The sequence below is a fragment of the Achroia grisella genome, unplaced genomic scaffold (assembly GCF_030625045.1).
Source record: "Achroia grisella isolate CSIRO2021 unplaced genomic scaffold, CSIRO_AGI_Agris_v1 utg474, whole genome shotgun sequence".
In the NCBI taxonomy this organism is placed as follows: Eukaryota; Metazoa; Arthropoda; class Insecta; order Lepidoptera; family Pyralidae; genus Achroia; species Achroia grisella.
The window spans coordinates 3,055,826-3,071,183 of record NW_026712878.1 but is presented as its reverse complement, the minus strand read 5'-3'; the positions used below and the strand labels follow the sequence as shown (position 1 = coordinate 3,071,183).

General features: G+C 35.8%; 2 protein-coding genes across 2 annotated transcripts; one reads left to right on the top strand and one right to left on the bottom strand.

The window, feature by feature from the left end:
• Nucleotides 1–5,224: 5,224 nt before the first annotated feature.
• On the bottom strand, nt 5,225–6,219 carry LOC131845545 (uncharacterized). Its single transcript, XM_059194615.1, has one exon. It carries the CDS (start codon nt 6,204–6,206, stop codon nt 5,235–5,237), a length of 972 nt encoding a protein of 323 aa, XP_059050598.1. The 5' UTR covers nt 6,207–6,219; the 3' UTR covers nt 5,225–5,234.
• Nucleotides 6,220–7,057: 838 nt separating this feature from the next.
• Nucleotides 7,058–15,219, top strand: LOC131845529 (uncharacterized). The gene is made up of 4 exons (XM_059194599.1): nt 7,058–7,328; nt 8,144–8,284; nt 8,932–9,085; nt 14,823–15,219. The coding sequence occupies exons 1-4, from the start codon at nt 7,203–7,205 to the stop codon at nt 14,897–14,899; spliced, it is 498 nt and encodes a 165-aa protein (XP_059050582.1). The 5' UTR covers nt 7,058–7,202; the 3' UTR covers nt 14,900–15,219.
• Nucleotides 15,220–15,358: the final 139 nt, after the last annotated feature.

The window sequence follows — 15,358 nt, the reverse complement described above, 5'->3', positions numbered from 1 at the left end:
TTTTATTCGTTTATGGTTTAGTACCCAGAGCAAATACAACCTTTAGGAGGTTAATAGTAGGTTAGTTAGGTATGAGTAAATAAAAAAACGTGTAAAATCTTGTAATGTGTTCTAATTTTAAAAAAACTGTTTCAATATTAGTTACAAATGCTTTTTTTTTTTCTAAATAGAACGCAAAAGTTCACTGTCTATTTTGCCTTTCGTTCCCACGACAAAAAATATATTAACAATAAAGAATATTTAAAAAAATCGGTCAACATACCCGCCATAGGTGTGACCGGCCGGTTTTTTAAGATAAAACTTTTGATCTCCGGACAAATATGTGTTTTATTTATTAAAATCCTAACCCGCCTACGATTCGAACAAATTTGCTGAATGGATAATTTATTGTAGCTATCATACTTATATTGGGTTATAAAAAAGGGATTTTGTTGCATTTGCAGGTGGCAACTGGACTGAATGGAAACTCAACGCGGATCGACAAAATTAATGACCTATATCAATGTAAACATTTATTGTTTGTGGGTGAATAGTCGTGACATTCGGACGATTTGTTGAAAAAACAGAATTTTTATTTCATATATTTTTACTTATTTAAGCATTGCATTCCATCATTTTACAGTAAAGCATTGATAGGTATAATTAAAAGTAGATCAATTATGGACACTGTTGGGCACAGCAAGCGGAAGAGAATACAGGAGGACGAGTTAATTTATATATATATATATATAATTTAAAATGGGAGTCGTGTCGTATTAAGAATTAAAAAGCATGATGGAAGATTGCGGAAAGTGGCAAGAGCTCCACGGACACCGACCGAGCGTAGCTCTTAAATTAAGAATGAATTAATAATTTATAATTAATTTTATAATAACTGTGTACTAGCCTTGCCTACTATACAACTGAAAGGCGCACTTGTATAGTGCTTTCGTAAATACTAATGTATTTATGTACTAAAATTCCAAGATAAATAAAATTTATTTTTATTACATAGGATGAAATAAATTGATAGGATAAATATTTGTTTAAAATTTACATTAAACTTGCTTAATTAAGAAAATTGTCTAAATAATGTACTAACTATTAGTACCTATGCAGTATAATATTAAATTATTATTTCTTTTTATACTTGTCTATACATTACTTGTTAATAAAATTATATATTTATTACCCACATCTAGGTACTAAGATACACTTAGGTTTTTTTTATGCAATTAGATTCTAAAGTCATCATGTGCGGATATCACGTCATCAAGTGACAACCATAATACGACTCTTTATCTTCCTTGCTTTCAGAGAACTAAAATGTCTTGCCACTTATCCAGTAATTTCATTTATATTTCAAATACGTAGGAACCTTACGGTTTTGGTTTTTTATCAAATTAAAAAAAAATCTTAGAAAAATGAATTGAATTATGCAGAATACTTACTTGTTTTTTATTTATTTACTTAACTTCAATGTAAATAATACAAAAGGTAGCACATTTGGCGGATTCTTAATATTATTTTTTTATTAGAGATTAAATTGAAAAACTAGCTAATCTGTGAGTACAAGACCCGTCGCCTTTCTGGTATCTTCTAAAATGTATAATGAAATAGTTTCAAGGCATCAGTTATTGGCGTTTAGTGTAGCGGACGGCAATAAATTAGCATTAACAAATAGTTAACTATCACAATGAGGGTCCGACCGGCTTGGGAACCTCGGTCAGGTGGCTCACGCCTACAACTTAGCTACCTGAGTTGTAGTACTGTCTAATAAATGTGACCATCGCTTTTGTAAACCGTGGATAGTCCTAACAAGTTATAAAAGTTTAGATAGATAGATAGACAGATAGAATATACACGTACATATAGAAGATACGTACAATTAATTTGTTAACTAAAACATATTTTTTTTTACATTTGTATTTCAAATTTTGATAATGCACCGCCCACATGAATTTCTGTTTGCCCAGTTGACTGGGAGAAAATGCCTCAAGATGATATAAGATATAATTACAGGAAATGGTAGGTAATGATATGCAAATAGGAATAAGTATGAATAATGATATAAATAACAAGGAAATAATGTTAACTATAGTACGAGTTAATTTAAGGAATCACTACGACTGATTTACTGTTATTTAGTTGCTCAACCAATTGGTATTTTATTTAATATGTTGACTCTAATGAAATTGTGATAATTGGTAGTTTGTATTCACATTTGAAATTAAAAATGTAAAGTTAAACAATTATTGAAAAAAACAATACACAAGTTTCATTCTCGTACTTCTTATGATACAGCTTCAAAATGTGATAAAGATTTTTTATACTATTTTATAATTTCCATGATAGAAAGAAATACCATTAACAATGGTTACCCTACACGTAACGTCAATTGATTGGTAAGAATTGCGTTACAATACAAATAGGATTATTTACCGTGGTCATTACACTACAATGTTCATTCATAACTTCAAAAAGGAAAAAAAGTTACAATTTTATTCTCACGCAATAGATACCTGGCTTTTAGCGCAATTGGTTATGCAGGGGGTCACATTTGCGCAGGTTGGCGCGCTTTTTGACATTTGACAGATCATGAATGCCCGCCTTTTTGTGATGCGTAAAACATGATCGATTTGACACGTTGTGTTTGTTTAGTCGACCTAACTTTTTTATTAAGACACCTTGGTAAAACTCCCACGCATTGGTTTATTAAAAAAATATGTGGTGTCTATATATATATATATAGTACTATTTTTTTTTATTACGCATGTAACAATTTCTGTCAAAAATAATATCTGTATCTATAACAATGTTAACAATATTTCGTATTTTTATTGGAATATATATATAATTAATATAATTAATATAGCTGGAATGCAAACTTACGACTCATCTTATGTAACCTACCTAGTGGTTATACCTATACATGTACGGAAAACAACATCACGTCATCCTTTAAAAATATATATACCACTTTATTAGTAGTATTCCTATCATTACTTTCAGTATATTTCGATTATGATATTATTAGGACAAATATAATAATTTGTATACGCAATAAATATCTAAATCATATGAATCTATTATTCATTAAATTAATGATGCAACTTTCCGTTCGGAAGACGGAAGCATACACAAAATAAAATGGCGGCCACCCATGGTGCATGATTTGTCATTGCATTAATGATCATTGATCCACGGTCCTGTGTCGTGTGAATACATTGTGGTTACAATATCTATTAGCGACACAATTCAATCTATTTATTGTCAATTTAAAAAATAACAGATACCAGAAACCACAGATAAAGTATAAAGAAGTATTTAAAGCATCTACAAAAGATTTTCAAATCAGAGACGATATTGCAATAATACGTTATTGCTATGATTTTTAATAATGATAATAATGATTATTACTATTTTACTTGTGCTAACTAACTATATAGGTGCCCTACACCATCTATATGGTGCTAATGCGACCTCGCGACTCCGGCATTGGCGCTTGTAGGTTACACCGTGTAGTTTTTTTAGTGAGTAAGAATCGCACAAATCCCCTTGTTACCCTTCTAGCGGGGAGAGGGTCTTTTGAAGATGTTTTCCACACGATAAAAAAATGTTAGCTATATAGGAGGCCTTCACTTCTACAATATCGGTTCTAATTTCTCCATGTTTTATTATTTTTCATAAATTTTCGTTACTCCAGCTTATCACGGGTAAACTGGAGAGCAGCAGGTAGATGATAAATTAAACCGTATTATTCAATTATTACTATAGATATTTAAGGAGATATAACATCTATTATATACGTATGTCCTAGTATACGCAAGAAATATGTCTGGTCTTAAAATATGCTAATGATATTAGTAATAATCAATATAAGTAGTTTGAGAATTTCGTACAACCAAAAGCCATTATGCGAATTAATAGAAACACTTTCATTCACCAATCAACATGTTCATGTTCCCAATAAATCAAATTGCAACAATTGTGGATACGTCCGTATATCCACAATACAATTCGCGTATTGTATAACTCCCTGAACCCTAAATAGAAGCTTACACAATGCGCTATCGAAATTATTTGTGGTTTATATATGTATAAGACCACACCGAGGGACATTTTTTATATTCACGACTCGATCAGAGATATCAAACTATTTACTGTATCTAGTTGACCCAGCAAACGTTGTTTTGCCATATAAAGTACTAATATTGCTATTAAAAATTGTGTTTGATGGTAGAAGAGTGGTATGTGGTGATGCGGCTCGAATGATAGATGGTAGGTGTTGATGGTTTCAGCAGATTACGGGGTGTAGAAATTATAGATTTTGTTTGCTATCTTGAATATATTAGGTACATTACTATTTGGTTGAGTGAACAAAAGTACGTTGCCTCGATGAATTAGAATTTTAAAGTTTGTACGTTATGTAGCGAATTTAAATTGGATGCGTGTGCGCTCTAATCACAACGCTCCTTTTGTGTTAAGTTTTGTTGCTGCTTGCACGCGACAAAGGGTGAAAATGTGGAGTTGTATGTTTTAGTGCTCAAACATAAACGATATAAAACACAAACTATTGTTCCAAAAAAAGATTGAGATTGAGCATCCTTTAGGGGTTATTAGAAATAGTTTACGTTCTATTCTCAGACCTACTGAATATACCAAAGTCATAAGAATTGGTCAAGTCTTTTCGGGGGAGTTTTGTTATAAACACTCTAGAATTTTATATTACGTATTAGATACTTTATCAAGTTATGTTTACTAGACATCAACTGTAAAATGTCTGTTTGGGCACCTCAGTCTCATCTATTTCAACCGCTAAGAAACTTGTTTTGGAAGCGATGTTTTCGTTGTAAGATGCTGTTTAAGCAGTGAAATAGTGGGATAATGACATCTTAGTTCTCTGGAATGGAAACGCCTGAGTGGTACCGCGGGTGTCACATGATAACGATGTTCGTAGTGTTGTTCATGTATATAGACGACGGTTACGGCTTACCATTACTTATTTCAACTACATTAAAATATTACTTTATAATAAAACTGTTAACATTGCTGTTATAGTTCACATAGGTAATAATAGCCCCCGTTAAGGGGGTGATGAGGTGTGTGGGATTCTTACCCACTAAAAACTATAAGCTGTACCTACGAGCGTATTAGCCGGAGATTCCATATAGAATCTGTTTAAAATATACTAATATATTTTTAATTTTTATTGAATAATTATTAACTAAACTAAAGTACCTAAAATATAATAATTACAACTCATCGTTTACTTGTTTTAAAGAATTAACATACTCCACCAAAGTCGTTTCAATTTCACTCGCGTTCAATTTAAAACTCTCTAAATATTCCTTTGTTTTATCATCTGTTACAAATTTCAGTAAAGTATTAAATAATTCTAATGCTTTTGGATTGCCTTGAAAATTCTTCAAACAAAACAGTTTTACCTTAGTCATTATGTTTAGAATCGGTACAATAATATCATTATCTTTAGTTGAATAAGACCACGTAGTCTGAAATATATTCAGCAGACCGTTACAAACAGGCGTTGTGGACAAACGTTCAATCAAACCAATTCTCTGATATAGAATCAATTTGTCTGAATCGGTTTTACTTGTTGGTCGAATATTACTACGAATCTCCAAATGCTCTTTAACGATTTTGTTGAAGAGATCTAACAGAGTGTGGACGACATTGGTGTCTAGCTTGGAAATTTGGTGATAAAATGGCTCTAGGCCTTTTAATTTCATTACTCTAGCCTGAACTTTAGGATTCTCTGGTAACCATACATAAAGTATGTCTAATGCGTGCGCTTTTAGTGCCAAATTGTCTTCATTCTCGAAAATATCTAATAATTTGTCTACAACATTTATTGGTATTACAGCGTTAGCAGTTGTTGGAGCAATGTCGAAAAGTGTATTTAATAATACCAAAAGTTGAGTTCTTAATTTTTCATGTGGCACGTCCATATTTAAAATAATTATTCTGTCTATACCTTTTCCTTTCAAGAATTTATAAGCATTGTTAGGATTCTTCATCATTACTACAATATCGTGTATTTTCTTTACCATTTCATCGTACAATTTGTCAGTTTCATCTAAGGGTATAGCGCCTTTTACGTAGGATTGTTTTGCTGCCGCTACTATCTGTTCTACATTTGCTATAGATTTTTCTAAATCAACATCATGAAATACGTCTGTACCTGACGATATTGTGACGGGTATCATAGAGCTTGGTGTTTCAACTGTAATTAAAGCAAATTATTCTTTAAAATTAAGAAATACTAGATAAGGAGACATGACATCCTAGTCCTCTGGAATAATAACGCATGGCAAATACCTACCAAATGATGACACGCGCATATGTACATCATCAGGTTAACCGTCATTGCAATGACGACAAGTTACATCAAGAAAAGTAAACACGTCTGTATTGCTCTTCGAAAAGTGGCGAGTATAATACCATAAAACATATATAAGTCTGTCGATAAGAACCCAAAATGGCGGAGATTTAATTTTGTATACATCGTTGCTGCGGTATATTTACCTACAATATTAGTCTGTATGATGACCAAAGCCTCTACTAAATACTAAGTACTACTACTACTAAATGTACACATAAATAAACAAAATAAATAAATATACCTTCTTGGCAAGCTTGAGTAATTTCTAAAGTCGACAAAAAATAAAAAATCATATGAATTCTACGGATCATTTTCTTTTCTGTTAATTTCTAAATTATCAAAGAATATATTCGTATCTATTGTCTATGAGCAATTTTGATAATTTAAAAAGTAAATTAAAATGATTGTAATGGACAGTATCCAATCGTCTTATTAGAGTTTTGTTGCTTGAATAGTATAAAAGTATAAAATATTTCTTTTATTATTTTAAAAATAATTTACCTAGGTATCAGTTCCTATTATGATAATCCATTTCGTAGGTACGGAGTTACCTAAATGAATAAATATATTATTTTTATGTTTAGTAGGGACCTTATTGATTTAAGCTTCATTTGCGACGTACATTCAGTTTGACAGGTTTTTTTTTATGTTAAAATGAACGCGTTTGACCGCAATCTCACCTGATGTTAAGTGATGATGTGGGTGTTATTTGTCAACAATATGTATATTAAATATTAACTCAAACCTACCAATATTTTGGAATAATAAATGTTTGAATAATGATTTTATCAAGTAAAATTGTGTAATTAGCTATTCGTATATGTTCATTTTTTACTGCAATATTTGGATAATGGACAATCTAATGACATTGATGTTATGTGAAAATAATTCCTGCTGCTGTTTATCAAAAAGAATTACTGTTGTAATGATATCTCTTATTAGTTTGGTATGTAGATATTTTCGTTATTTGCAGGTATTATTAATTTCACAAATATATATAGGTAGGTATACCTAACACAAATATCTAAATTATGAATCTAAGAATTTCAGGAAATAGTAGTGCATTTTGTTTTTTCTTTATGATTTTTGTATATAAAGTCTGTCACTCAGGAAGACCTAAACAATGAAATACCTATGAAACAAAAAATCAAGAAATTCTCAAAACTTTGATGTGTCTATTTTAAACTACCTTCCTCATAACAAAACCAGTTCTCTTTTCTTATAATTTAAGTAGGTACTGACAGAAAAGTTCAAAGTTTTCGAATTAATATCCGAAAGATGAATAAGATTCAATTCGCAAATAATAACATTTTTAACAAAATAACCGATTAAAAAAAATGGGAACAATCTGAAAGTGGTCCACTTTCAAATAAAAAAGTTTTTCAAATCGATTTAGTGACGGAGTTATGTATGTTATATTATGTATGGTATGTTATGTATGTCAATAACAAATATTCAGCAACATTCGAATTGAGAATTCCTCCTTTTTGGAGTCGGTAAAACATATTCAATTTCGTTTTTGACATTAATAAATAGACAAATTAGTTTTGTAAAACAATTAACATATTAATAAATATGTTAACTGTTTTACAAAAGTAAACATTCTTCATTATTTAAAATAACGCAATGGAAATTGCAAACAACTTTTGCAACAATTATAAAATATTCAGAAATTATCATATCATCATCATCATCATCATCTGCCTCTTCCTTATCCCATTTATTTGGGGTCGGCGTAATATGTTGATTAATTTCAAACAGGCTGGGTCCCTGGTGGACATGATGACAACAGAATCATCTAGAAAACATTGCCCATCACGCGCTATGATTGACTCCGTCAAACTATTGCTCGTGACGTTATTCCAAATGGCAAACTTGTTGCTGCTCCTGGCTTCGTTTCTCGTTAGTATATTTTTTATGCCTAGTATTGAAACGTGCTCATATACTTCTTATTGTAAGTCGGTATTAGAATTGTGAGTACACTTCTGTTTGTTTAAATAGTCTAAATACAATTTTGAAATCAGGGGCACTATAGGAGCTGGAGATCGTCTTGTGTGTCTAGTGAAATTGAGGCCGATTTCTCACAGTATACTCGCCGATCAGAGTTTACCCCCCACTGCTCCGTTCTTGCCTCTGATTTTAATATGTATATAAATAATGTTAATTACTTTTGTACCTATATATATACCTTCAACACAAATGACTCTTCCATTTGTTTACGTCTATATAACTTAGATTTACCTTCAGTACAAGCCAATCCACGTTACGAATCCGCGTTACTAATAAGCCATGTAGAACATCAAATAAACTTCCTAATATAGTTGAATTATTCCATCTGTATACTCACTACCTAGATACTACCTAAATGACTAAAATAATGTAAAGTAGTGACACCTCATCACATGATATGTAACCCTATAGTGGTAATGTGATAACCACCGCGCTACAATTTAAAATGTTTAATTACTTTATTATAATTTTCATTATAACATATTTATTGTATTTTTTTATCTTCGGCGTCCTAACTTTTTCCTTGGTATGTGTCACAGGAAAATTCGCTGTTAGTTCAAGTATACCTGTGGTACATGCTGGGCTTCGTCGTGATGGGTTTTATGGTCACCATCGCAGAGTTTCTCATCAGCAAGAATAGGGAAGGTCTCAGGAGCTTCATCAGTTTTGTACCGGAAGTCGCATACCTTTTTGGTATTTCTTGTTCTATATGTATATATTTTAACGCTAGTTAATTATGCTGTAGGCCGAGAGAACCGAATATCTATGCTAACACACAACTTTTGCTTCAAAGAGTATTAGAACCCATAGACAATTCACACAGCGCCATCTACTTAATCTCAAGCTAAGCAGAGCTTGTTGTGTACTAGACAACTAATATAAATACTTAGATAGATACCATTTTTTTTGTAAATACATTATATCTGTAGGCGATTCCCACACATAAATACACAGCTTCATAAATTTATTTACAGTTATTTACAAATATTTATTACATATAATTATTTAATAATAATAACCTTAATTATATACAATATACATATACTTATACATAAATATATACGTAATATTTATTTACACTTTATCAATATTAAACCGTACCGGTTCGTCTAGTACAATTGCAGCGTGCAGTGGAAACGCTCAATAAGAGGTTGACGTCACAACTCTTTTGTTCGCTATGTAGGTAGTCAGCGCGCCGAAGAACCGGCCAACAGCGCGAGCGCACATTCAATTCGATCTTACCAAACCAGTCGAGAACTATCTATGACGCGGAACGCTCGCTACTCGCTTGATAAATCGGCCGTACTGTAATTGATATATTCTCATTTATACCACCTTATTCATTAGTGCTTATATTCATTCTGTGCTTATTTCTTTACTGTGCTTGTGACTTTCTTCTCCTTCTACTGTATATACTTTCTTCCTGTCTAAGTGTAACTGTGTTTACGTGTTGGGACAATATATATATCAACCGTAAGTCGAACTTTTATTTTATATCTACACTAATCAGAAACCCCAAACTGGTGACCCCGTATTTAAACATGAATAAAGAATTTCAAGACGCACAAGAAGGCACACAATACGGCGCTGTGGAACGCGGAGAGCGCAGTTCCATTGTCACTTCTGACGAGAATATTGACGGACGAGAATTTTCCCGTGCAAGTCGCGACGGAGCGGAGGTTTATAAAGTATCCGTCCGTGTACCACCATTCTGGCCCGAAGAACCGGAAATATGGTTCGCTCAGGTGGAGGGACAATTTTCAATTTCCGGCATTACCAACGACGCTACAAAATTCAATTATGTCATCAGCCAGTTGGACAATAAATATTCTAGAGAGGTGAAGGATATTATTATAAGTCCTCCCGCGACGCAGAAATATGACAAGCTCAAGGCTGAGCTCATCAAGAGGCTGACGGCATCAAACGAAAATAAGCTGAAGCAGTTGTTGATGCATGAGGAGCTAGGAGATCGGAAGCCCTCCCAATTTCTTCGCCATTTAAAGGGACTGGCTGGTATTGACGTTCCGGACGACTTCCTAAAGACCATATGGATCAGTCGTCTCCCACATGGTGTCCAGACGGTGTTAGCGGGACAGCCGGCCACTACTCACGTGGATGACTTGGCAGATTTAGCAGACCGGGTAAACGACCTCACTGTAGTGTCGCCCAGGGTAGCTTCTATGAACCAGGCCTCCTCTAATACGGACCTCAGTGACCTTAAAAGGGAAGTCGCGGAGCTTCGTAGGCAAATGCAGTCGCTGACGACTAATAGAGGCATTCCGCAACAGCACCAGCAACGACCATCTCGACGTACCACGCGCAGTAGATCTCGGTCAAAATCGCGGTCACAGTCTAATTACCGCAAATTCCCGATCTGCTGGTACCACAGTAAATTATAAGGCCAGCCACTGTATCCACCCCTGTGACTTTAAAATGGCGGGAAACTCCATGGGCAGTCGGTAATGGCGGCTGACGATTGCCCATCCTCTACTACTGGTCGCCTTTTCGTTACCGACCGATCTTCGAAGTTACAGTTCTTGGTCGACACTGGTAGCGACCTCTGTGTCTTCCCCCGGTCGGCGCTGCGTGACCGTCGTGCCCCTACTAACTTCGAGTTGTGTGCAGCTAATGGCTCAACTATATCAACATACGGTTATGTACATTTAACTTTAAATTTTGGTATGCATAGAGACTATAGTTGGCGCTTCGTAGTTGCTGATGTAACCAAACCTATTATAGGAGTAGATTTTTTAAAATTTTATAATTTAATAGTAGATTGCCGCAATAAAAAGCTGATAGATAATACTACATCTATATTTTCTGTTGCCACATCTGTAGATTGTAAAAATGTTCACTCTGTAAAGGTCTTGACTGGTGATTCTCGTTATCATAAAATTCTTGATGAGTTTCCAGATATCACTAGACCAGCTGGTACACATCACACAATACCACACAACACCGTCCATCATATCCGCACGACACCAGGCCCTCCAGTATCTAGCTCACCCCGTCGCCTAGCCCCCGATAAACTTAAAATAGCGCGACAGGAATTTCAGTCGATGATCACCAGCGGCACAGCCCGGCCTTCGGAGAGCCCCTGGTCATCGCCTCTGCACCTAGCGCCAAAGAAGGACAACGGTTGGCGTCCATGCGGGGATTACAGGTTGCTTAACGCTCGTACAGTGCCTGACAGGTATCCGATTAAGCATATTCACGACTTTTCACACAGCATTTCAGGCTGTAAAGTCTTCAGTACGCTGGATCTCGTGAAGGCATACAATCAGATACCTGTCAGTCCTGACGATATATCGAAGACAGCAATAACTACGCCATTCGGGTTATTCGAATTTCCCTTCATGACCTTTGGTCTTAGGAATGCGGGGCAAACCTTTCAAAGATTTGTCGATGAGATGACCCGAGGCCTCGATTTCGTATATTGCTATCTCGACGACTTTCTAATCTTCTCCAGGAGCGAGGCACAGCATGAGGATCACCTCCGTAAGGTATTCATGAGGCTAAAAGACTATGGCATGCTGGTTAATACGTCCAAGTGTGTCTTCGGAGCTAAAGAGGTAACCTTTTTAGGCTACAATATCTCCGAGCATGGCACCAAACCACTGGACTCCAAAGTGCAGGCCATAAGGGACTTCCCTACCCCCACCAACGTACGTCAGTTAAGGAGATTTTTGGGCATGCTCAACTTTTATAGGAGATTTATTCCTCAAGCTGCCCAAACTCAAGCTCCTTTAAACGCGTTGCTGACTGGGGCTGTAAAAGGATTACACCCAATCAATTTATCAGGTGACACCCTATCGGCATTTGAGTCCTGTAAGAATGGACTTTCTAACGCAGCTTTGTTAGCCCACCCAGACTGCAGTGCTAAGTTAGCATTGGTGACGGACGCATCCGATAAGGCTTTGGGTGCTGTCTTACAGCAGTATAAAAACGATCTGTGGGAACCTTTAGCTTTCTTCTCCCGGAAGTTAACAACTTCCCAAGAAAAATATTCCCCCTACGATCGTGAGTTACTGGCTATTTATGAAGCTATAAAGTATTTCCGTCACATGCTCGAAGCCAGGTACTTTATTGTTTATACTGACCACAAGCCGATCAGTTTTGCATTCCACGAAAGGAAGACAAACTGCTCGCCTAGGCAGTATAGGCACCTGGACTTCATCTCTCAATTCACCACCGACATTCGGCACATATCCGGCAAGGACAATGTCGTCGCGGATACTCTGTCGCGTATTGATGAATTGAGCAGCCCAGTAGATCTCGACCTCTTAGCCCAAAGTCAAGTCACCGATGCTGAGTTAGCAAAACTCATAGAGGAAGGATCATCTTTATGCCTCGAAAAACTACATATACCTGGAAGTCGCTTACCCTTGTACTGCGACGTCAGTACAGCGACATCCAGGCCTTTTGTAACAAAACCCTTCAGAAAGCAAGTCTTTAATAGCCTGCATTCCCTTAGCCACCCTGGACAAGAAGCTTCCGCCAAATTAATAGCGGAACGGTTCGTTTGGCCAGGTGTTAGGAAAGATTGTAGGGACTGGGCACGCGTCTGCATTTCGTGCCAACGTGTAAAAATTAATCGGCACGTCAATTCCCCTCTTGCCAACTTTAAACTACCACGGGCGAGATTCACTCAGATTCATATTGATCTTAGGTCCGCTGCCAAAGGCTATCGGTATTGTTTACTGGCGTAGATCGTTTCATGGCCGGAAGCAGTACCGATACAAGACATTACTGCGGAGACTGTGGCGAAAACCAATCAAACCCATTAATATAAATAAAGTCTGTCCAAAATGACTGGTTTTGAGCATAAACGGACGACCGCATTCCATCCACAATGCAACGGTCTCGTGGAGCGCTTCCACAGGCAACTCAAGGCGGCAATAGTATGTCACGCTAATGACCAGTGGACAGAATCCTTGCCGTGGGTCTTGCTCGGTGTAAGAACCGCATTTAAGGACGAGTTACAGGCTTCGTCGGCAGAATTAGTATACGGCGAGCCGTTAAGACTACCTGGCGAATTTTTTGAGGCCACAGTACTATCAGAATTTTCCGCTCGCCTTAGAAAATTTGCTGAAAACATACGTCCGGTACCCGCTTCGCGGCACTGCACCACAAAATGTTTCATCCACAAGGAATTAACCACCAGTGATCACGTCTTCCTACGTGAGGACGCATCACGTGGTTCACTACAACCCGCTTACTCCGGCCCACATAGGGTTCTAACTAGAGGAGATAAAGTTTTTAAAATACTCCACAAAAATAATCACGGTTTCTATAGACCGATTAAAACCGGCTTTCATTCTTAGAGAACAAGACGAGGAACCCCAGCCTGAAGTTCACAAAGACCGTATCACTCGCTCTGGGCGGCGTGTGAAGTTTACAAATTTTTATCGCCCCTGACGGTCTCTGGTGGGGGTGGTGTAGGCGATTCCCACACATAAATACCCAGCTTCATAAATTTATTTACAGTTATTTACAAATATTTATTACATATAATTATTTAATAATAATAACCTTAATTATATACAATATACATATACTTATACATAAATATATACGTAATATTTATTTACACTTTATCAATATTAAACCGTACCGGTTCGTCTAGTACAATTGCAGCGTGCAGTGGAAACGCTCAATAAGAGGTTGACGTCACAACTCTTTTGTTCGCTATGTAGGTAGTCAGCGCGCCGAAAAACCGGCCAACAGCGCGAGCGCACATTCAATTCGATCTTACCAAACCAGTCGAGAACTATCTATGACGCGGAACGCTCGCTACTCGCTTGATAAATCGGCCGTACTGTAATTGATATTGCTCTGCTTATTCTCATTTATACCACCTTATTCATTAGTGCTTATATTCATTCTGTGCTTATTTCTTTACTGTGCTTGTGACTTTCTTCTCCTTCTACTGTATATACTTTCTTCCTGTCTAAGTGTAACTGTGTTTACGTGTTGGGACAATATATATATCAACCGTAAGTCGAACTTTTATTTTATATCTACACTAATCAGAAACCCCAAACTTAGAAAACACCCAGACCGATACAGAGACTCATACTCATGAATACAAATGTTTGTACCGTGCGCGGAATCGAAACCGCGACCATTGGAATTAAAGCGGTGTGCTAAACCGTTAGACCACCGAGGCAGTCGAACTATGTAGATAGCAAGCTTAATAATATATTATCAAAGATTTTTTACTTCTATTTATACTACCAACCTGTACTAGCTTCGCACGTGAATACTGTACTGTAGCTTTTTATAGATAAAATAGTATACAAAACCTGTTAAGTATCTATTACCTATTTTTAAAGTAGTATTGTCTGTACTATTGTAACCGAGCGATATCTACTATTTATATATATAATAATAGAGCTATTTAGTCAATAATCTGTTTATCTTTTTACAGTAATATACCGGTGCCTGCCCATAGTGGATACGTATAGAAAACTTGTTGATACATCCGCTGTAAAAACATATTTGTAATTAAGACTAGTTATCTTTAAATTTTTTATAACCTAAACTTTCTCACTTCCACGTAGCTATGATATTGGAAATATTTTCTTTCTATAACAGTATTTCTTTGGACTCTGTACTGTATGTGTTCAAAACGTGCAATATACGTAAAAAAGGTTTGTATGACATTTTTTTCCCAAAAAAATATGGATATTAGTGCTGGTGTTCTGAAGTGATACATACTTTCGGTAATGAACTTTAATCTAAGCAGATGTACCATACTCAGCAGACAACTTTCAGATATACTTAAACACATTTTTTGTAAACACAACGTAGAAAAGACCAATACAAACAATATATAATAATCATATAAATTAGTACAAAAGTTTGTATCATGCGAAAATCGAACCCGCGACCATTAGAAATACTACAGCGTGCTAAACTAGACAACCGAGTCCATCGCTGTATTTATAATCTGAGGAGAGGTTT

What these genes read in the sequence shown, in the direction of transcription:
- LOC131845545 (XM_059194615.1), bottom strand. Translation starts at nt 6,206, where the DNA reads ATGATACCCGTCACAATATCGTCAGGTACAGACGTATTTCATGATGTT.
- LOC131845529 (XM_059194599.1), top strand. Translation starts at nt 7,203, where the DNA reads ATGTTCATTTTTTACTGCAATATTTGGATAATGGACAATCTAATGACA. An exon ending in TGCTCCTGGCTTCGTTTCTC is followed by an intron (nt 8,285 to 8,931) that starts GTTAGTATATTT and finishes TATGTGTCACAG; the next exon opens with GAAAATTCGCTGTTAGTTCA. An exon ending in GGAAGTCGCATACCTTTTTG is followed by an intron (nt 9,086 to 14,822) that starts GTATTTCTTGTT and finishes ATCTTTTTACAG; the next exon opens with TAATATACCGGTGCCTGCCC.